This window comes from Dasypus novemcinctus, chromosome 16 (genome assembly GCF_030445035.2).
Source record: "Dasypus novemcinctus isolate mDasNov1 chromosome 16, mDasNov1.1.hap2, whole genome shotgun sequence".
Lineage (NCBI taxonomy): Eukaryota > Metazoa > Chordata > Mammalia > Cingulata > Dasypodidae > Dasypus > Dasypus novemcinctus.
In genome coordinates this window covers 51,264,417-51,286,573 of record NC_080688.1, presented here as the reverse complement: position 1 = coordinate 51,286,573, position 22,157 = coordinate 51,264,417, and the positions used below count along the sequence as shown (strand labels likewise).

The window sequence follows — 22,157 nt, the reverse complement described above, 5'->3', positions numbered from 1 at the left end:
GGGGACATGTATTAAACAAGACAGTACTGGCCCTCCCCTCTTAGGGCTTACATTCTAGTAGGGGTCAAAAATGGCATTAACCAACCAATTGTCAACTTCTGTAACACCATAAAGGTTCCGAAGAAGTAAAGGGTAGTATGAGGCAAATAACAAGGAAGTTGGGGTTAGGAACCAAGGTCCATAAGGTTTAATAGACCTGTTAACTCCCTGATATCTGTATGTAAAATTTTGTCTATACCTGTATACATTTGGTGGTGATTGTGGTCACGTAATCATAGTTTTCATGTTCAAAGCTGAGACCTCTGAAAGGTTAAGAACCACTCTTTATTCTTCCAGCCCATTTGGGCAATATTGGTACACAAATTTATTTATACGTGAGAAGGTAGCGACAAGGGGAAAGCTAATAACTTGGCAGTCCGTGTAGTCCACTGAGCATGACCCTATCTTAACTCTCATAGACATCCAGAGTTATCAACGTACTGATGTAACTTGAGAAAAGACAACACGGTTATTACTTTTTAAAAACCCAGTTATTAGAAGCAATCGGGAGATCTATGCCCTAGCACGCACCAGAAGGCCCAGATTTGGAACGCAGGAAGTAGGACTCCGCCCGGCTGACAGTACCCCATAGGCACTGCCCCGACGGAATAAACTGCTCCGAGCTCCGGATTTTAGATTCGGCCGAGGGAAGCCTGCGAATACTTTGAAAATCCAGGCCGGGTTTTCAGACATTAAGACGGAAGTAAGAGCGAGCCGGAAGTTTCAGGGCCTACAAAGGGAAGGAGGTTGGGAAGGGGGGGTTGGTGTGTGGGGGGGGCGGCGGCGGAGGACGACTGAACAGGATGGCGGCTCAAATTCCAATTGTTGCTGCCACTTCCACTCCGGGGGTGGGCCGGACCAGCAAGAAGAGGCCAGCTAGCCCGGGCAACAACGGCAGTGGCGCGGGGGGTTACAGCGCCAGTAAGAAGAAAAAGGTGTCAGCGTCCGGCTTTGCGCAGGTACGATTTCGCTTTCCTAATGTGCGCGTGCGCGGCGCCGTGCGGGGCGGAGCGAGGGCGCGTGCGCGGGGCGGAGCGAGGGCGCGTAGGGTAGATGCTGGTACCTGGTGTGAATGGAAGTGTGTTTCCTTAGTTTGGGTACTTTTGTACTTGAGGTTTGTTGAAAGAAGGACCACTTACCTTGCGTTCGCCTTGAGAAGAGAAGGGGGAGTGGGGAGGTTTCTGTTGACTTACAAAAAAAACCGTTCTTTCCTGCCGGATTTGCGTTTAGAGCGAGGCTCAGGGCTTTTTTTTTCCTCTCTTGAATTTCAGCCACCCAAAGTTAATATGGCTCACCTTCTTCCTTTCTGCAGACATTTACCCAGTGCCTACAGGTGCCAAACACCCGGGGTCCGATCTGAAGGAGTTAAAAAATAATAATTATTATTATACGGATGATTTCTCCCTCTACAGGAAAATACTTTTTTTGACCTTCAGTTTCTTCATCCTAAAGTGGGTTTGATCTTACCTTACCCCATGGGGTTTTAAGAATGAAATGAGATAATGTTTGTAAAGCACTGAGCATAGTACCTGGCACAGACTTCACGGCATTTGGGTAATTCCAGCAAAGAATTTTAAGACGAGTAGATTAGGTTAGTGTTTTTCCTGTATTTTATTCAAAAAACTTCTGTCTCAGGAAAGGAGACTTAGATTCCTCCCCTGCTTTAATGTAGCCTTTCATCCCAGTTCGCTGTAGCACAGCTTATGCAGACATCTGCACAGTGCTGCTCTGAGAGTGCCCAGAATTTTCCTGAGGTGACCCTTACCAGTGTCCCTTGCTCATCCTTTCTTCTCTGCTGTTTCAGTTCAGTTTAATCAGCAAGAATTTTGTGTATTGTATTTCTCTTGTGTCCCCAGAGCATGCTTAAAGACATTTCAAAGAATTCTAACTTGTCCCTGCCTTCCCTAAAATCTCTTAGGAGAAGAGAAAGACATTCATATATTGTCTTAGTTTTCTATTGCATCCATAACCAATTGCCATGAACTTAGTGGCTTAAAATCACGCTCATTTATTAGCTCACAGTTCTCTTGGTCACGAGTCCCGGCTCAACCTAATAAACTGGTTCTCCACTCAGGGTATCACCAGGCGGAAGGAATCATTGTCCCCTGGGTTGAGTTCTTGCCAGCAAGTTCTAGGGGGAAATCTGCTTTCAGGTACATTCAGGTTATTGGCAGAATTAATTTTTGCCATAGGATACTGCGGATTTTGTTTTCTTGCTTCCTTGCTGGCAGTCAGCTGCTGCCTACATTTCTTGCCAGGTGGCCTCCTCCAACTTCAAAGCCAGCAATGGAGAATCTCCCTTGTGTGCAATCCCATGCACACTTGGAATCTCTCCTACTTCTCTTGTCTCTGACCCTCCACCCAGCTTTGAAGGGCTTATGTGATTAGGGTAGCCTTACATGGATAATATTTTTCGAAGATCCGCTGATTTGGGAGCTTTATACCTACAAAAGCCCTTCCCAGAAGTTCCTAGATTATAGTGTTTGTTTGAATAACTGGGAGAACACCAGGGGCTGTCTTAGAATTCTACCTACAACATATATGAAACAGGAAAATATAGTAACTTCTAACTGTGAGCTATGGCTGACTGTAGGTCTTCTTTGGTGTAGGTGCCCTGGTGTGGTGAGATGCAGGAGGATGAGGACTCCGAGCTGGCTGTAGTGATCAGAGCACAAGAGTAGCATAGGGAAGACAGAAGGACTTGAGGTGCACCTTGAAGTGGGTGGATTTGAATGGGGGAGGCTTCTAGGCTTGGAGTTGTGCCCGTGTAAGATTAATTTATGTTACTCCAGGATTCATCAGTGGGGAGTGAGTATTCTTGTGTAAATAACAGTATTTCATGAGGTAGAAGTGCTTTTACAGGTATTTCAGCGCCTAAATTTCCCTATTCAATAGTTTCAGCTATTTTGTTTTTTAAAAATAAAGCAGAATATATTAAACTTTGATAGGATTTAAACTTTTATAAAGGACATTTACATAGGACAGTAGACTGCTCCTTGAAATTGTTGAAAATAAGTTGATATCACTAATTCTTAAGGTGGGTTTTACTTCCCAGAAATGTGCATACTGTTTCTCAAGTAAAATTGACTGCATAAATGAAATTTAAATAGTATTATGTTCAGAAGTCCTCAGGAATTGAAGGGAATATTTTTGAACTGAAAGTATTCTGAGGGAAGTGGACTTGGCCCAATGGCTAGGGCATCCGCCTACCACATGGGAGGTCCAAGGTTCAAACCCTGGGCCTCCTGACCTGTGTTGTGAGCTGGCCCATGTGCTGATGCGTGCAAGGAGTGCCGTGTCATGCAGGGGTGTCCCCCGCGTAGGGGAGCCCCATGTGCAAGGAGCGCACCCTGTAAGGAGAGCCGCCCAGCGCGAAAGAAAGTGCAGCCTGCCAGGAATGGTGCCACACACACGGAGAGCTGACACAACAAGATGATGCAACAAAAAGAAACACAGAGTCATGGTGCCGCTGATAAGGATAGAAGCAGTCACAGAAGAACACACAGCAAATGGACACAGAGAGCAGACAACTGGGGGGGGGGGTAAAGGGAGAGAAACTAAAAAAAAAAATCTTAAAAAAAATAAAATTAAATTAAAATATTCTAAAGAAAGCCTTTATAGAATTCTCCTTTACATTAGTCCTAGGTAACAGTATTGAATAGTTCAATAGTACTAAAACAATTTTATATTTTATTATTCCATCAATGGATCTTTAATTCAGCAGAAATTACTTTTATATGTTTCAGCTCACCAAGATATACAGGTTGTCTTTTTAGAATTACAATTCTGTGTTTAGATTTATATTTTCAGTATTTATGGTGTAGTTATTGATCAATAATGTGATCATCTAGAATGTGTCATTTCTCATTCATTTTGCTCATGACACTTTGAAAATGATTAGTGTTAACTTGGACTGTTGGGGAATAAATACATTGTGGTAAAGTAAAAGAGATAATGATGACCATTAACCATGTGCCAGGCACAGTCATGTCATGAGCACTTTCTAACTATTATCTCATTTAATTCGGAACTCTGCATGAGTTGTTGTTTTCCCCGCTTTATAAATAAAAAGATCAAGGCATAAAGAGGTTAAATAACTGCCCAAAGTAATTAACACAGCTCATAAGTGGTGGGAGTGAGGATTTGAACCCAGGCAGCTGCTGTCCAAAGTCTACATTCTTTTTTCTTTTTTTCTTAAACTGCCTTTCTAGATACAATCTATCATCATTTTTATTGGGAGATGTAATTAGGTTAGATTTCTGATATAACCAAATCCATGGTGCACAGAAATGCTTTTTTGGTAATATTACTAGATCAGTAATGATTACTCAGGTTGATAACATTTACTGGGAGAGTTACTTAATAGGCTGATTTATGATGGTTAACAAACAGTTAAGAAAACATCTAGGGAAGCAGATTTGGCTCAACGAATAGAGTGTCCACCTACCACATGGGAGGTCCAGGGTTCAAACCCAGGGCCACCTGACCTGTGTGATGAGTGGCCCACACACAGTGCTGATGTGCACAAGGAATGCCCTGCCACACGGTGTCCCCCACGTAGGGGAGCCCACGTGCAAAGGCGGGGTTCCCCGCAAGGAGAGCCGCCCAGCGTGGAAAAAGTGCAGCCTCTCCAGGAATGGCGCCGCACACATGGAGAGCTGACACAACAAGATGACGCAACAAAAGGAAACACAGATTCCTGGTGCCGCTGATAAGGGTAGAAGTGGTCACAGAAGAACACACAGGAAATGGAAACAGAGCAGACAACTGGGGGGTGGGGGTAGGGCAGGGAAGGGGAGAGAAATAAAAAATGTATCTTAAAAAAAAAAAGAAAACATCTAGCCAAGTTGAGAGGCAGCAGTTGCTTCTTTAGAAAGACAATGGAGAATGCAGATGAGGAGAAATTTTCTGTAATTGGAGGCAGACAGAAAAGGCTGGATTGATTTGATTTATTCATTTAAAAAGTAATTGTTCTACCTCAACTTTTTTAAAAAATCATGATAATCTTAAGTTTTAATTTATTTTAAAAGATTTATTTTATTTATTTCTCCCCACCCCCTAGTTGTTTACATTTGTTGTATGCTGGTCTTCTTTTTCTAGGAAGCAACGGAAACAAACCCAGGGACCTCCCATGAGGGAGGGAGGTGCCTAATCACCCGAGCCACCTCCACTCCCTGCTTTGTCGTGATTCTCACTGTGCTTCCACACTGTCTTTTGGTTGCGTCATCTCACTGTGTCATCTTGTTGCATCAGCTCCCGGTGCCAGCCCATCGCGCTCATTTTCTCCAGGAGGCACCGGGGACCAAACCTGGACCTCCTATGTTGTAGGCAGGAGGTCAGTCACCTGAGCCACATCTGCTTCCTGATAATCTTAAGTTTTATGTTACTTATTTTCTATCTTTAAAAGTTACTTTTTTATATATTTTTAAGTGGACATAAAAAGTCACTTAACTATTATAATTTGCATTTTCTACATGTAGGTATCATTTTTCATAATTGTATTAGGTGTGTAACATTGTGTACCATGCTTTTCACTTAGTGTTATTTCATGAATATTTCTCTATGTTGATATTCGTCTCAATTCGACTTTTTAATGGTTGCATTATATCCCTAAGAATTATTGCTTTTTTAAAAATTGACTTTACTGGATATTTAGATTGCATCTCACTTTTTTTCCTGTCCTAGGTAACCCTACAATAGCCCGCCCTTAGATGAGGGTTAGCTATTTGAATCTGGATTACCATTAGATAGCTATAACAGGGCGCTAGATTTCTCAGGGATAAGACCCTTCTTTGTAACCATCATCAGAATGCCCAAGTTATCCTTAAAGTTTAAGCCAGAGTCACCCAAGCCTATACCTGGAGAGACAAAGCCCTTCACGCTGGCCCCTACAGTTGGGCCTGGCCAGGCCGACCCCTGTCTCAGCATCAGGCTCAGGCTTCCTTTGACAGTGGGTCTTGTTTCTCTCCCCTCTAACAGCAGCTCGGTTAGTGCTGCAAAGCATGGACAGCCCTTACAGCTAGGCCTCACCTCCTTTCCCTTCCTTAGGGTGCTCATGTGCTGGGGTGGGACGGTTACTATTGTAAAGTCTCTTGGTGTTAATAGTGGCTTAGTAATATGGAAACTATACATATTTTATTTTATTTATTTTATTTTATTTCATCTGAGCCTCATGCACTTGATCCTCCTTTGGCTGAAGGTCTCTCCCTCTCATCCTGTCTTTAGTAGAAACAGGGGTCTCAGCTTGGCTGAAGCCAAGAGGAAGGGAAGAATGAAGAGGTAGTGTGGGGTGGGGGTGAGTGGGTGTGGCACTGACAGAGGAAAGAAAAGCTGGACACCCAGTTCTGGGCCTAGGGTGGGGTTTCTTTTGGAGACTAGTTAAGGAGGGGAGAGGGACACTCCTCCATTCCAGAGGAAAGCTGCAACTCCTGTCAGGGCAGCTTCCTGTCTTTGCCTCTGTAGCTTGACTTCTCTATGGGGGTTTTTGCAGGAGTGAAAGAGGGAAGAGGGGATTGAGTAGGCAAGTCAGCAGGAGGGATCTGTTTTGAAAATTAGTGCCACATCACTTCGTTTTCATTCCCTTTTTGACTGTTCTCTAGTTTGTTGCCCATCATGGCCGGTGGAGACTTCTGGCCGTCCCCTTAGTCCCCCTTCCCATACTCTGAGCAGGTGCAGTTGTCCCATGGCAGAGCTCCCAGACTGTCCAACCGCACACTGACATGCCAAGGCACCTGCTAGCCTTCGTGGCCTCTTGGGTAGCTCCACCTACCAGAATCTTAGAGTGTCAGTGAGGCATTTCTGCCTGACAGTGTTCTCCTGGGTCTCCCTGGGGCCTGGGAACAAAAAGCCTATCGAAAAAGAATCCCCTGTACCCTTCCCTTTCATTCTGCCCAGAGCTCCTTTGAGTTTTCAGGACACCTTCCCCATTAGGAATTAACTGAGAGGCAGAGACGCAGTCATGGAGCATTTCTGGCGGGGAAGAGAAGGCTGTCTCTGCTGGGCGAGCTGGGCGAGTTCTCTGGAATGATTCTGTATCACTGGCCTCTGGAGGCTTTGGGGCCCTGGTTTATTCATTTCTCTTTAGTACCTACTCTTTGCTTTAGCAGTTCAGTTTTTTCCCCTAGATGGAAACAAAATTATTTAAGTAGTTATACTCTTTATGAAAAACTCAAATGCTCTGTTTTCCATGACCTGAGGCTAAACCCTGAATTTTCCCTAGCCAGCTTGGTTTCTCAACCAGTGACATGATGCTCACTGATTAATTCCTACAATTCTTCCCTCTCACTTTTTTTTTTAAAGATTTATTTATTTATTTATCCACCCCCCCTTGTCTGTACTCTGTGTCTGTTTGCTGCATCTTTTTCTTTGTCCACTTCTGTTGTTGTCAACGGCACGGGAATCTGTGTTTCTTTTTGTTGTGTCATCTTGTGTCAGCTCTCTGTGTGGAACAGCTCTCCGTGTGGGAGGCACCATTCTTAGGCAGGCTGCACTTTCTTTCGCTCTTGGCGGCTCTCCTTACGGGGGCGCACTCCTTGCAAGTGGGGCTCCCCTATGCGGGGAACACCCCTGCGTGGCAGGGCACTCTTTGCGTGCATCAGCACTGCGCATGGGCCAGCTCCACACGGGTCAAGAAGGCCTGAGGTTTGAACCACGGACCTCCCATGTGGTAGATGGCCTAACCACTAGGCCAAGTCCTCTTCCCTCCCTCTCACTTAATGTAAGCTACCCTGTAGGCCCAGCCTCCAGATAGTCCAAGGTCATGGGTTTGTTCCTTGCTGAGTTGGTTTGTGGAAAGCCCTTAGGCATTGTTGTTAGGTTCTTCAAGATAATGAGCTCTTTTCTTCTAAAAGTGGCAGGTTTCCTTAAACAGACCTACCCTTTCCAGTCTGTTGGCTTGAGCTTTCTCCTTTGTCCCTAGACTGCCACCTCTTTAGAGAGCAGGTGACTGTCAGCTGCAGTACCTTCTTAGGAGTTCAGTCCCTGGCTCATGCTTTGCCAGATTAACAGCTGGGTGTGTCCAAGGGGAGGACGTCACTCACCACTGTTTGTTTTTAACCCATTAGATATTTTGTTGTGAATTTCTTAAAACCAAAGGGGTGCTCTCACATAACTACATCACCGTTATCAAATTCAGGGAATTAGCATTGATATGACACTAATGCCTCCCATACAGACCCTATTCTTGTCCTTTTATCACGTCCAGGATCCAATCCAAAATCACATTTTGCACTTAGTTGTCACATCCTCTTAGTCTCATTTAATTTGGAACAGTTCTTCAGTCTTTATCTTTCATGACCTTGACACTTAACAAGTACTGGCCACCTATTTTATATAATATTCTATAATTTGAGCTTGTCCAGTGTTTCCGGATAGTTAGATTTAGGTGATACATTTTTGGCAGGAATAGAGAAGTAATATCCCTTTCTCTTTACTGATTATATAAGCTTTGAGCACCTAGTGAAAGTGATGTCTTCAGGTTTTTTAACTGTAAAGTTAATTTTCCTCCTTGTATTAAAGTATCTTGTGGGGAAATAATTTGAGAATGTGTCAATACCCTCATTTCTTTTCATCCTTTTGCCAACCAGTTTGAGTGTCCATTGATGATTTCTTGCCTGAAACAGTTAAATTCTGGTGGTTGCCAAATGGTGATTTTTCTCATTTCTTCATTCCTTCTACACCTACTAGTTAGAATCCTTGTGAGCAAGAGCATTCATTGCCAATCTCTCCCATTCATTTATTCATTTTTTATATCAGCATTTATATCATGTACATTTATTCTATTCTTTTAGAAACTGTGCAGTATAGAAAATGGCTCAATAGATTCTGTACCAGAAAATACTTTCTTAACAAAAGTTCTTAGTTTTATCTTAGTTTTGATTAAAATAAATATTCATATTAAAAATGTCCTTGGGGATCCAACCTGGTGTTAAAAAGACAAGTAGGAAGCCCTGAACCTGCATATGAGGGCCCTTCTCCTAGTATGTAGGATGGTCACGGGAAATAGGCAATTAAACTGCAGTTACACAAGAGGTATGACAAATTTTTGGAGGAAAAACAGGGATCTGAGGGATGAATGGAAGTTAGTCTGGCATTTGGTGGGTGTGGGGTAGGAAGTGCCAGACAAAATAATGCTATGGTATGAAGGAGGGGAAGCAAGAGGCAAGACTGGAGAGGAGGCTGAATTTGTTCCTAATCCCAAGGGCAGCAGAAACCACTGACTAGTTGTAAGTAGGGGAGTGACATCAAACTTGCATTTAAAAGTATGTCACTTACTGTACTGTAGAGAATGGGGTGGAGTGGACAAGATGTTCACTACTGAGTCCTTCCTCTGAATTTTATAGCTGAGAAAGTTACCAGGCAAGGGCAGAGGACTAAGGGAGAGCATGGGAGAGAGAACACTTGTGGCTAGGGATGTGGGTAAAGGATGAAAGATGGGAACCCGTTAGTTCTTGGAGAGTTGACATTTGAGCTGGGCCTTGGAGGGGAGAAAAATTAGGAAACACAGAGGGATGGAGGGATGTGAGATGAGGGCAGTCCTGCCAGAAGAGGTGGTATGAACCAAGGAGAAGGAACACAGGGCATAGGCTCCTTGGTTGGGGCCAGTCTCACGTTGTTGACACCCTAGAAAGGAAGTCTGGAAAGATGTTTGAGGAGAAACCATTCAGAGAGTCACTGCAGCCGAGGAAGGATTCCCTGTCTTCCCCACTCTCCTTCCTCCACTGGATCCCATGGCAGGGGGATGGGGACATTGGGGAAATATATATCTATACATATTTCACACTCACTGTATTAGTAAATTAAGCTTTTTATCAGCTTGAGGGAACCAGTTTTGTAAGATAAATTGCTAAAATTCTAGCTGAGCGCAGAGAAGTCTGTTGTTTTAGTCTTGTAATGTCATTGCATGTAACCACATGTTAACTGATAGTGTTAACTTTTTCCTCTTTTGAATAAGTATTGGATGCACATGGCACAAAATGTAAAATATTTGAAAGACTCTCATTTTATCTTTCCCTCCATAAGTTTCTTGTACAGTTTTCTAAAGCTTTTTTGTGCATGTATAAGAATAGATATATATATATAATTTAAATTTTTAAATTACATGGTAGATGAACCATATATGAGATTTATATGAGTTTACATTTCAGAGAGCTTTTCATTTTAGCACACATAGAGTTGCCCTGTTCTTTTTTAATGGCTGTGTGTTCCATTCATCATCGGTCAGTAGGAAAATGGAAATGAAACCCATAGTGAAATACTACTGCACGCCTACTAGAATGGTTAAAATTGAAAAGCCTGACAACACCAAATGTCAATGAGGATGTGGAACTACCAGAACTCTTGTACACTGTCTGTGGACATGTACAGGGGTACAACCAATTGGGAAAGTGATTGGGCAGTTTCTTATAAACACACACTTACCCTGTCACCCAAACTTTCCACTCCTAGGTGTTTACCCAAGAGAAATGAAAACACACGTCTGCACAAAGGCTTGTACAGAATGTTCACAGCAGTTTTATTTATAATACCTGAGGACTGGAAACAGCCCAAATGTTCACCAGTAGGAAAATGAATAAACAAATCATGGCACATCCACACAATGGAATACCACTTAGTAATACAAAGAAGTGAACTACTGATAACTTGTACTTTATATTGAGCTAAAGAAGCCAGACACAAGAGTACATGCTCTCAGATTTCAGTTATATGAATTTCTAGTACAGGCAAAAGGAATGTCTAGAAATCACAATAGAGGCTGTCCATGAGGAGGTGGGTATTGACTAAGAAGGGGCATAAGGTTCTGTCTGTTGATAAAGGAGTAGCCTACACAAGGGTAAACATTTGCCAAAACTCATGAAACCTATATTTAAGACCAGGGTATTTCCCTGTATGTAAATTATATCACAATTTTTAAAAAGTTTATTATAGTCTGGGAAGATTGGAAATTGGCATTACAAATCGAAATGATTTCTTACTTTGGTTTATTTTTTCTTTGTGATTATTAGCCTACAAGACCTTTTTGTCTTAAAGCATTAGCCAGCTTGTTCAGCATCTCTGACAGCTGACCCATGGCCCTTCAGCCTCCTCTACTTTCCTTCCTCAGAACACCACATCCTGTCCTATGCCTTAAGCATACCCATTCCAGCCTGGGTTCTCTGGCTGACTAGGCCCTTAAAAGAGCTAAACTTTTTCATCATAATATTTCCGGACACAGTTTGACAGGATCAGCAGAAGGGACTTTGTGGTGTTATGGAGATGGTAGGGGTTTGGGATCAACATAACCTGAATTTGAATCCAAAGATTGATCATCATGTGGCTTTGAATCTATCCATGTGAACCTTAGTTTCCTGTTCTGTAAAGAATTAAATGAGCCAGCTCAGGCAGGATACCCATCCCTGAACTTGGCACTTGGCACATAGGGGAGCCAGGCAACATGGCGGCCGTGGTTCCTAGCTGTCCCTCCGTCATTTTGGCACAGCAGATGCTGCACCTAGTCTGGTGTGGCTGCCTCTGGTGCCAGGCCCCTCTGGGGCACTGGTCAAGCTCTCTTCCTTTGCATGACCCTGTTGTGCCATCTTTTTTTTTTTTTTTTTTTTGAAGATTTATTTATTTATTTCTCTCCCCTTCCTCCCCCAACCCCGGTTGTCTGTTCTCTGTGTCTATTTGCTGCGTCTTGTTTTGTCCGCTTCTGTTGTTGTCAGCAGCACGGGAATCTGTGTTTCTTTTTGTTGCGTCATCTTGTGTCACTTCTCCGTGTTTGCGGCGTCATTCCTGGGCAGGCTGCACTTTCTTTCGCTCTGGGTGGCTCTCCTTATGGTGCGCACTCCTTGCATGTGGGGCTCCCCTATGCGGGGACACCCCTGCATGGCAGGGCACTCCTTACACGCATCAGCACTGTGCATGGGCCAGCTCCACACGGGTCAAGGAGGCCCAGGGTTTGAACCGCGGACCTCCCATGTGGTAGACGGACACCCTATCCACTGGGCCAAGTCCTCTGCCTGTTGTGTCATCTTATGTCTTGTTGAGAACAGAAGTAGGGAACTCAACTAAAAGAAACTGGTCTCAAGCTCTTCTTATGTTTTAAGGGTATCAGCATGGATGCCATGAATGAGAACAAAATGGTGCCCTCAGATTTTAGCACAGGACCTGTGGAAAGAGCTGCCAAACCTTTGCCTTTTAAGGATCCCAACTTTGTGGTAAGCATCTAAGTTATTTTGGAAATAAATAACCAAACACGTGCACCTTAGCCTCTGACCTTGCTGGGCCTGATCCAGAGCTGTGCTGGCGCCTCCTCTGCCCCATGAGCTGGCACTGGACACATCCCCCAGGCCTTGAGCTCTACCCTCAGAGCTCACAACTGCCTGTCCCCTGGCTGCATAGCTCACAGTAAATCCCAGAGGCTTGCCCTTGTATTGTATTTCTGCTGTGGTTTGTTTCTTGTACCCTCTGGTGCTTCCTTGTGTCTGGACCAAGCTTAGCCTTGGCTTCCGTCCCAGGGTATGCGATGGTTTCTACAGGCTTTTCCCAAGAACCTCAGGACCCTTCAAGCTCATGTTTAAGTGGGCTGTTTCAATTTTTGAAAATCTTAGCAAACTTTGGCACACTTCAGCAGCTTTAAGAATGATGTATAAGGAAGAAAATGTCAAAATTCTGAATCAGTTTTCTTTGAAACAGATTGTCAGTGACTAAGTCATGAAATATTTTTCTAAATGTGGGTGAGCTAGAGACTTCAAAACAAACACACTTAAACTTTATCTAGAAAAGTGGGAGAAATGGGAGAGTAGCAACAGGAGAAAATGGTTGATTTAATAAAAATCCTCAAGGGAGAAAGTTGGAAAAAGGACAAATATGGAATTAATTATGCATTAGAGTCCCCTCATGAGACAAAAAAAGATTACCAGAAGACTTGCCATGCCATGATCAAAGCTACTCAGATTTTCTAGGATCACCAGTAACTCACAAGGCAAAGAACTTGCTTCCAGAGGGGAGTTTAGAGATATGGTGATGGGTTTAAATCTAACTTTGTAGTAAATTTATTTTCAAGTGATGGGCACTTCATGAGTGAATTCCGCAACATTAGACCCAACAAAAGATTTGATATTCTATGTGCCTGTGAAAAAGTTGCCTTTTACTTCTACTCCATCACCAACTCAAGGACTTGATAGTCCAAAGGCTTTCTTTTTAAAATTAAGACTAAAGTGTACAACGTAATACTTTAAAAATAAGTCTTAGGGGTACAGATGATTGCTGACAGAATTATGATTAAGCATAAATGTCAAATTCTCAAAGGGCAGTCTCCATTGGTTTTTGTTTCTCCTAACCCCATGCTTTTAATTTGAGCACTCTGGCCACGGTGGCGCTGTTGCTGGCAAGAAGAACAGAACCTGGAAGAACCTGAAACAAATTCTCGCTTCTGAAAGGGCATTGCCATGGCAACTGAACGATCCTAACTGTGAGTGGTCTAGAACCTGTCATGTGTTTGTGATGTTCAGTCCGGGAACTTTTTTTTTTCTTTAATAACCTACATTATTCTATTGTTTTGCATTATTGTAGGAAAATAATTTTTACCTTGAGAATTTTATAGTGGTACCAGTCTGGGGATATAATGTGTATATCTCCACACAACTGTATCAGAGTTGAATCTGTTTGTGTTGCCATGGATGTGTGGTTTTGTTTTTGTTTTTTTTAATCATTGTTAACAATTCAGTCTGGAGAAATGGATCCTGATAGGATAATATTGGTGTTACTACTAGACAAACTTCTTATTCAAAAGTCTACTCTTTAAATTTGTTTCCAAGAGCAGAGAAGTTCAAGTATAAGGCCTTATTTAGGAGGGTTTCTAACAACCAGCTTAAAGGTCAATGCTTTTGTGCTGTATGAGCCAGTATTTTTCAGCGTGAAAGCTTTATGCTGCGCTATGTGCAGGTCTGTGTAAAAGACTCTTCTGTTCATCTTCATCTAGAAGTACAAGTTCCAGGTTCCTCTACCTCCTGGCCTCCTGCACTTCTCTCGTGGGGTAACTTGGGCAGGTGTTACATGAGTGAGTCACTTGTCTGGGCAGGGACATGTGGGCGACCACATACGTCCATTTAGCATCTCATGACCATCTCATGACCATCACCCTGTGTAGCCTGAGATGGTGAAAGGGGCTTGTGAGCAGATGGGCTTTCCCATGGCTCTGCTGGAGTCAGCATCTCCAGGGACAGGGCAGGGCTAGAGCTGGAGCCACACTGTGACATAATGCATGTTGTTAAGACTCCTCCCTAACGTTGGTTAATCCCCAGAGAAGTCTGTGACTACTTAATCACAAAGCAAAAATGTCAAGAGTATTATTACGTAGTATTTTAGAAGAAAGGCTATAAAGGATTTGAGTGTTTTGAAGTCAGTTTAGTTATTTTCTTTTTTTTTTTTTTTTACAGACTTCAGTATTGATGCGCCTCCATCCTTTAAACCAGCTAAGAAGTATTCTGATGTTTCAGGGCTTCTTGTGAGTATAATCACCTCTACATCTTATAACTTTAAATTGAAAAGACCACATCACAGTAATGTCTATTTAGATAGTGTTGAATATCGACCATTGCTGGTCCTGCCTGGAGCTGTGCACTTTGAATAGGCAGTGGGTTTGTGCTGAGGTGCTGATGCCTTTTTATTGTACAGTCAACCTGGGGCCTCAGAGTGGGCAGCCTAGGGGGCGAGTCTGTTCCAGAACAGGAGGCCCAAGTTTCACTCCTTCCTCTGCTTGTTAACCGTATGAAATAGCATGGAAGAAGTCAGGTTATTGGTTTGGATTTGTTGTTGTTGTTGTTGTTGTTAAGATTGTATGGTATACTGCCAATGTTTTAAAGTATTTCTAACATTTAAAATAATTGCACATTTTAAAACAAAAACAGAACAATTTAAACTTCTCTAAAGAGGTAGTTTGGAAAAGGTAGTGATTTCCAAACTTATTTTTAAACATTAAAACCCCTGTTCCAAATGAAATCTTTTACAGAATCCAAATATACGCAGGCCTGGAGCCTGCGTACCCACTTGGGCTCCTGTGGGGGTCTGGTCCTCTGTCCTTTTCCCCACTCTCCACCTCAGTGACCCCTGAAGTGCTTCTGGGGAACTCAGTTCGAAAACCACCAGTATATCTGGAAGACTGGGAATTGGGCAAGTCACTGAACCTCAGAGATCCTTGTTTCTTTATTTGGAGACTGTAGATGTAGGGTGGAACCTATAAACACACTTGCATCTCACTCTTAATCTTTTCTCATCTCTAGTAAATTTAGAAGCTGAGCTTTTGCTCATAGTTATAGAGATGATGAGTGCTTTACTTTTTAAACTTGTGTGCACATCATTCAAATTCTTTACAATTTTTTTGAAAATGTATGACTCCAACTTCTGTGGAAAATTGACCACATAATTTTTGTTAGAAATTTTTTGAGTTTTTGTATTTTTGAAAATATGTTGGTTATATTATCTGAAACAGTCATGTATTTTGACTTTCCTTTCAAGAGAGCTCACACTCCTCGGTGTGTCACAAACTTTTGAACATAGATCATTTAAATACATTGATACTAAAAAATGATAGAAAGACTACTCTATAAAAGCACTATAAAATGGTTGGGTGGGTGGTGCGTGTATGTGCACGCGCGCGCATGTAGGGGGTTCCTTTTGCATTGATTCAGAGTGTTTATCTCCAAAAGTTTCCCTGACGGGTCAGCATAATGTTAGTGAGTCAAGAGGGCTTTCTCTTGCAAGTCACTTTAAGGCATCCCTTCACCTGAGCTGACCCCTTGTGAGCCACAAATAGTGCTTCCCGTGGGTGAAATCCCAGGCCATCCTGCTTTCTGGAATGTGTGCTTTGGGTAGGGTATGTGAGTGTAGTTGTATAACTGTAGAAGCAGGCCTACTGCCCCAGTGCCCTGTAATCATCGTAGTTGCATTACTGCCGTTTGACTTTGGCTTGTGTACTGTGATGGGAACCAGGGTCAGGTGGGCTGGGTTATGGAGAGAGCCAGGGCTCAGAGAGAAGCATCATATTACCCTGGAGAGCTCAGTGAGAGGTGATGCTCTCCAGAGCCTCTGGGGTTTTGATCTCTGGCCTCTTGGTTTTCTTGGAGAGGACCCATTGGATAAAGGATTGCCAGATGTCATCCTGCTGACTCCAGGAACTGTCCCATTATTTCCTATGGCTTCTTTCTTAGAATCAACTCTGTCAAGATATAATTTGCAGATAATAAAATTAACATATTTTATGGGTACATTTTGTTGAGTTTTGAAAAATATATTCATCTATTTCCTTCATTCAGAAAGTACCCTTTTGTCCCTTAGCAGTCAATTCCCATCTCTCTGCCCCTAACAACCAGAAATCAGATCACTATAGATTAATTTTTTAGTTCTAGATCATCATATGAATGGAATCAAATGGCATGTACTCTTATGTGCCTGCTTGTTTTTTTCCCAGCATAACGTTTTTGAGATCTATCAGTGTTGTTTCATGTATTAGTAGTTCTTTCTTTTTTATTGCTGACTAATATTCCTTTATATGACTATACCACAATTTGTTGATTCATCCTCCTGTTCTGGCCCTGAAGTAGGCAGAATAATGACCCCCCTGCTGCCACCCTGCCCCCCACAAAGATATTATAATCTCTGAAATCTGTGGATTTTTTATACTATATGGCAAATGTGTTTAAAGTTGTAGGCAGAATGAAAATTGTGAATCAGTTTATTTTAAGAGAGAGGATTTCCTGGATTATCCAGGTAGGCCCAGTGTCATCACAAATGTCCATAAAAGTGGACAAGAAGATGTGACTATAGGAGAAAGCCACAGAGTTGCAGCATTGCTTGCTTTGAAGATGGAGAAAGGGAGTCACGGGTCAAGGAATCTGGGTAACCCTTGAAACTGGAAGAGGAAAGGAAACAGATTGTTTCCCTTGAGAATCCAGAAAGGATCGAAGCCCTGCCAACCCCTTGGTTTTAGCCTAGTGAGACTGGTGTTGGGTTTCTGTGAGATAATAAATCTGCATTGTTTAAGCTGCTCTGTCTGTGGTAATTTGCCACAGCAGCAATAGAAAACTAGTTCAGGCCCCATATATGGTCTCTCCACTTGTATAAATGAGCCATCTGTACTTGAGACTAATATGTATTCTGCTATTGTTGAGTGGATTGTCAGTTAGGTCAAGTTGTTTTTAGTGTTTTTTTCAGGCTATCCAAATCCTTATTTCCTGCCCACTTGTTCTATTCATTACTGAGAGCAGTGTAAAAGTCTCCAACTATAATAGAGAAGATTTACCTACTTCCTTTCATTCCTATCAGTTTTGCCTTGCCTATTTGAAAGTTCTTTTGTTAGGTACATATACATTTAGGGTTATGTCTTTTTAGAGAATTGGCTCCTTTGTCATTATGCAATATTTCTCTTTATCCCTGATAATATTCATTGTCCTGCAGTCTACTTTGTCTGAAATTAAAATAGCTACTCCAGCTTTCTTTTGATTTATGTTTGCATTGTATTTCTTTTTTCATATTTTTACTTTTAACTTACCTTTGTCTTTATATTTAAAGTGGATTTCTTATGGAAAGCATACAGTTGACTCCTACTTTTTATTCATTCTGACAATTAGAATTTAACTTTATCTTTAGGTTATTTACATTTAAAGTCAGGTTTAAATCTACCACCTAACTAGTTGTTTTAATTTGTTCTCCCTCTTTCTTTTTCTTCTTCCTCTTTTTTTTGCCTTCTCTGGATTTAATGGAGTATTTTAAAATAGATTTTATTTTTTAGAATAGTTTTAGTTTTACAGAAAGATTGTGAGTTAGTAAAAAGAGTTCTCATATACCCTGTACTCAGTTTCCCCTATTGTTAACATCTTACATTAGTATGGTACATTCATTACCATTAATGAACCAATATTGATATATTATTATTATTATTATTATTAACTAAAGTCTTTGTGGTTTTTTTTCAGATTTTTTTTCAAAGTTTTCACTTAATGTCCTTATTCTGTTCCGTTATTCCATCCAGGATAACTCATTGCATTTAGTCACGATGTCTGGCTTCTTAGGCTCCTCTGATAGATATGGCAGTTTCTCAGCTTTCCTTGTTTTTGATAACCTTGACAATTTTGAGGAGAACTGGTCAGGTGTGCATACCTTTCTTTTTGGTATACCTTTCATATGGGAGTGTATGTTAATCCAGACAGAAATTTAGCTACTTTTGAAGTTATTGTTGCTGTGTATTCTTTAGGCTTCAGATTCCTCTAGGGATACCTTGTGTTAAGGTCTGAGCTAATTTGCCTAAAGAGTTTTCTTAGTGTCTGCTCCCAACTTGATATCAGGTCTGTCCACCTGACTTGGGTCTTTACTCTGCATTGCCTCCCAGAGAGAATCTGTCTCTTGCAGCTCCTCCAGCTATATACTCTACTCTTATTTTTACTCAATTCTCATTAGTGTAGTAGGGGCACAGTAATGTCTTCTGATGTTCTGATTAAGCCTCAGTCTTAGGCAGGCACTCTAAAATTCAGTTCTGCCCTTTGTCCAGATCTAGTGTTGGGGAATGTGTATTCTTGCCCTCTGCCAGAGCTAAAATTTTTTTTCTGTTCCTTTCCTGCAATTGTAGGAATCACATGCTTATGAGGAACTGTGTCAGCAAAATGTTGGACACAGCATAGAAGTCCATCAATGGGGGTATTTTCATATTATTCTATAAGCTAGATGTATACATAGCAACATAGATAAACTTCCAAGACATATTGTTGATTGAATAAAGCAAGTTGCAAAGTAGTATATACAGCACGGTATCACTTAAGTAAAAGTACACGCAGACACACAGTTGGGTAATTTTTCTCGTGTATGTATATTGCATGTAAGTATATAGTTAGAAAAATGTTTGGAAAGGCGGCCACTTTCCTCAGGGCAAAGGACTTTTGGATGATAGATTTTGTGTGTGTGTGTCTGTGTGAAGGAGAATATGCACAGCTATATAATTTAAAGTTACATAATTAAAAAATAAAGCCCAGCTTGTGTTAAACTTAACCACCTGTTCTCAGCCAGCCCAGCGCGTAGATGTAGCAGGAAGGCTACTGGGTCACACCTGTGTTTAGCCCTAGTTACAAAGCCATGGAAAGTATTATGGCCCTGGGTGAGATGGGCAAGCAGTGAACGTCATCTTGGTGGTAGTCCGGAAAGCCAGGGGAGCCTACAGCTGTTTGCTTTTCCTAGGTGGGGAGCTCTTGCTGATTGCCCTCTGGGCCTTTGTTTCATTCAGGCCTAAGAGATGGAGATGGACTGTGGCGGCAAAGCTATGTACTGCCTCACCTCTGGCTGTTACTTGGCATCCTCCCTTCTGTTCAAGAACTGGATGCTGGCTCTTGGGTCGGTCAGCAGGTGTCCAGCCTGTTCAACTTTGTGTTGGTGACGTTTCTGCTGTTGCCACAGGCCTTGGTATTCCACCTCATTCATCAGCATCCTTCTTGGTAGTGAGGTCCGCACTTGGGTGGGCCGGCTCAGCACAGTTTGGTGGTAGGAGGGAGGCAGCCACAGAAATGGAGCCAGGCTGAGGCTGGTTCATATATTAGAGGACAGATGATCAAAGCCAGGCTCCCATGCCCGCCGCTCTGCTCAGAACTTGGCGGGCAGCCTCCTCCTGCCAGTTAATTAGTCTGTAACTGCCTCATGGCCAGGTGCCCTCAAAATGAACTTGTAACTGTTCTCTAATTAAGCCCTTCCTTGTATTACTGGAATCAAAGGAACTATTGTGGTACAGAAAGGCAGTATCTGGACCAAGGCAAAGGATCAAAGTTTTATTTATATAGAATTTTAATTATTCTTAATTTTTTAGGAATAATCCCATTTACCTGACATACAGAGGTTAAATACCTTTGGGAAATTCCCAGTGGCAGAATTGAAGACATTAGAGTATGAGAAACCTACTGCTAAGTTCCTTCAGCTTGCTGCTGCTTTACTGAGTCTCCCCTCTTATTAATTCCCAGAACTGCTGTGAGTCTAGGTTCACAAAAAGCTGACCAACACTGGACCAGACAATCCACACCCAAGTAGTTGGGTGTTATCTGTCTAGACTTTAATGGCCTCTTAGTTTTTTTAAAAGGGGTTCAGAATGACTCACCCTAATGTTTTTGGTTGCAAATATGTAGAAGCCAAATGCTTTGGAATATATAGTAAGTGGATTATTTTTTCTACTTAGCAAATGGGGAAAATAGAGGCCAAAAGTGAATTTTGATATGTCAGCAAAATACAAGTGTATTCTTCTTTGATGTTCCCAATCATTCATTCACTCATTTCATTCATCACTCATTGTGGTACAAACATAGACTGAAGGCCCACTGTGCACCCTGCTTTGTTCTAGGAACCAGATTCATTGAGGAGCAAACAGTAGGGTTCCTGCCTCATGGAGCTTTACATCCTGGACCTTAGTCAGAGTCATGTAGATAATTAACTGAGAAGCAACAGGAATAGACATCCCTCAGGAGAGATACATGGTGATGTGAAAGTGGAAGGGGGTGCTGAGCTCCTGTGGGGGTGCAGGTAAGGCTTCCCTGAGGATGTGACTTGTAGGCTGAGACCTGAAGGATGAGCAGGTGATCACTGGGAGAATGTAGCAGGGATGGAGCCCCTCCAGAAGGAAGGGCAAATGGGGCATGGCAGGAGGGGGCTGAAGAGGCCAGGGTGCTTGGAAACACAGCTTGGGGGTGTGGGACTCAGGAGGAGGCTTGGGAGGGAGAAGGGCCTTCTGCCAGGGCCTTTATTCTGAGGGCAGAGGGGAGTCATTGAGAGGTATTACACCAAGGAATGACATGATGCGAACTGCAGGTTGTAAAAAGGACTCCCTGCTGTTGGGAGGAGGGCATGGAGGGCACCTGTGCTATTTGGCCCAGGGCGCTGTGGAAGTGGTGTGGAGATGGGGTGGAAGAGCTGGAGAGGCGGGCTTGGAAGAAGGAGGCGCACAAGGGGAGGGCGGCGCGTGGAGCCGCTGGAGGTGCTGCACCGGGAACAGCCCTGAAACCTGCGCTGGAAGGAGCAGGGAGTTTGGAGCAGGGCAGACAGCAATCACGAGCTCAGTTTTGGGCCTGCTGCTTGCAGCCCTTGAGGTGCCAACGGGAAGGGTCTTGGAGTCTGATGTGGTTATTCCTCTTCCATCCACACCCTGAAGTCCGGGAAGATTAATGAGCCTTTGCCAAATGAGCAATTTTGTGTTCTTAGTGACAGGGTTAGACACAGTCAAGATATATTTCACTGTCAATAAAATAGAGGAAATATTTTAAAACTAATTCTCGAACCTAAAATGTCACCTCAACTTCTCTCTGCCTTTCTCTGTGCCTTTTTCTCACCCAGGCCAACTACACAGACCCCCAGAGCAAGCTGCGGTTCAGCACCATTGAAGAGTTTTCCTACATTCGGAGGCTGCCGTCTGATGTTGTCACTGGCTACCTGGCGCTGAGAAAGGCCACAAGCATCGTTCCCTGAGCCTTGGAAATGGAGATGAAGTGGAAAACTGTTTCATAAGCAGACTTCGGACTTGAGATTTGTTTCATGGAAACAAACTCATTCTGCTGTCAATTTTAAAATGCCAGTACTGTGCCTTGGAAAGAATGCTGGGTTGTAATTTAAGAGTTTTTTTCTATGTTTTCCCTCCAAGTCTGATATTTCCTGTTGAATTCAATTATACTGCAGTTGTTGCCACAAGTAAAGTTGTTTGACAGGAAAATACAATAAAATTGTGCTTTCAATTTAACCCAAGTAAGTCTATGAATTTTTGCTCCAAATTTGTGAACTCTCTTCTGACTGGTTTAAAGACTCTCTGATGAATCCTGCTACCAGGGCTAGGTTATTCCTGATACTGGTGACTCCCTCATTAAAGCATATTAGTCTCCCTCTTTCATTGACTGCGTGGAAAAGGCCCAGAATTGGGTCTGGAAAGGAAAGTGCTGAGGAACTTGCCCTGTTCCACTGAGCCTGTCCTCCCCTTTGTGCCTCAGCCTCTGAATCCTTCTCCCCGGCTCAAACCCTGTTTCTGGAAGCGTGTTCTTCATCCCAGAAGGGCTTTCATCTTGGGACAGGATGCTGCCCCTTTGGCCCCCTGCCTGCCCCAGCAAGGCAGTGTTTGCTTCCCCATCCTA

At 42.7% G+C, this 22,157-nt stretch overlaps 1 protein-coding gene across 1 annotated transcript; it reads left to right on the top strand.

The window, feature by feature from the left end:
- The first annotated feature begins 792 nt into the window (after window positions 1-792).
- Window positions 793-21,772, top strand: INO80C (INO80 complex subunit C). Its single transcript, XM_004464505.4, has 5 exons — window positions 793-998; window positions 12,123-12,233; window positions 13,378-13,489; window positions 14,457-14,524; window positions 21,373-21,772. Exons 1-5 carry the CDS (start codon window positions 843-845, stop codon window positions 21,502-21,504), a joined length of 579 nt encoding a protein of 192 aa, XP_004464562.1. The 5' UTR covers window positions 793-842; the 3' UTR covers window positions 21,505-21,772.
- Window positions 21,773-22,157: the final 385 nt, after the last annotated feature.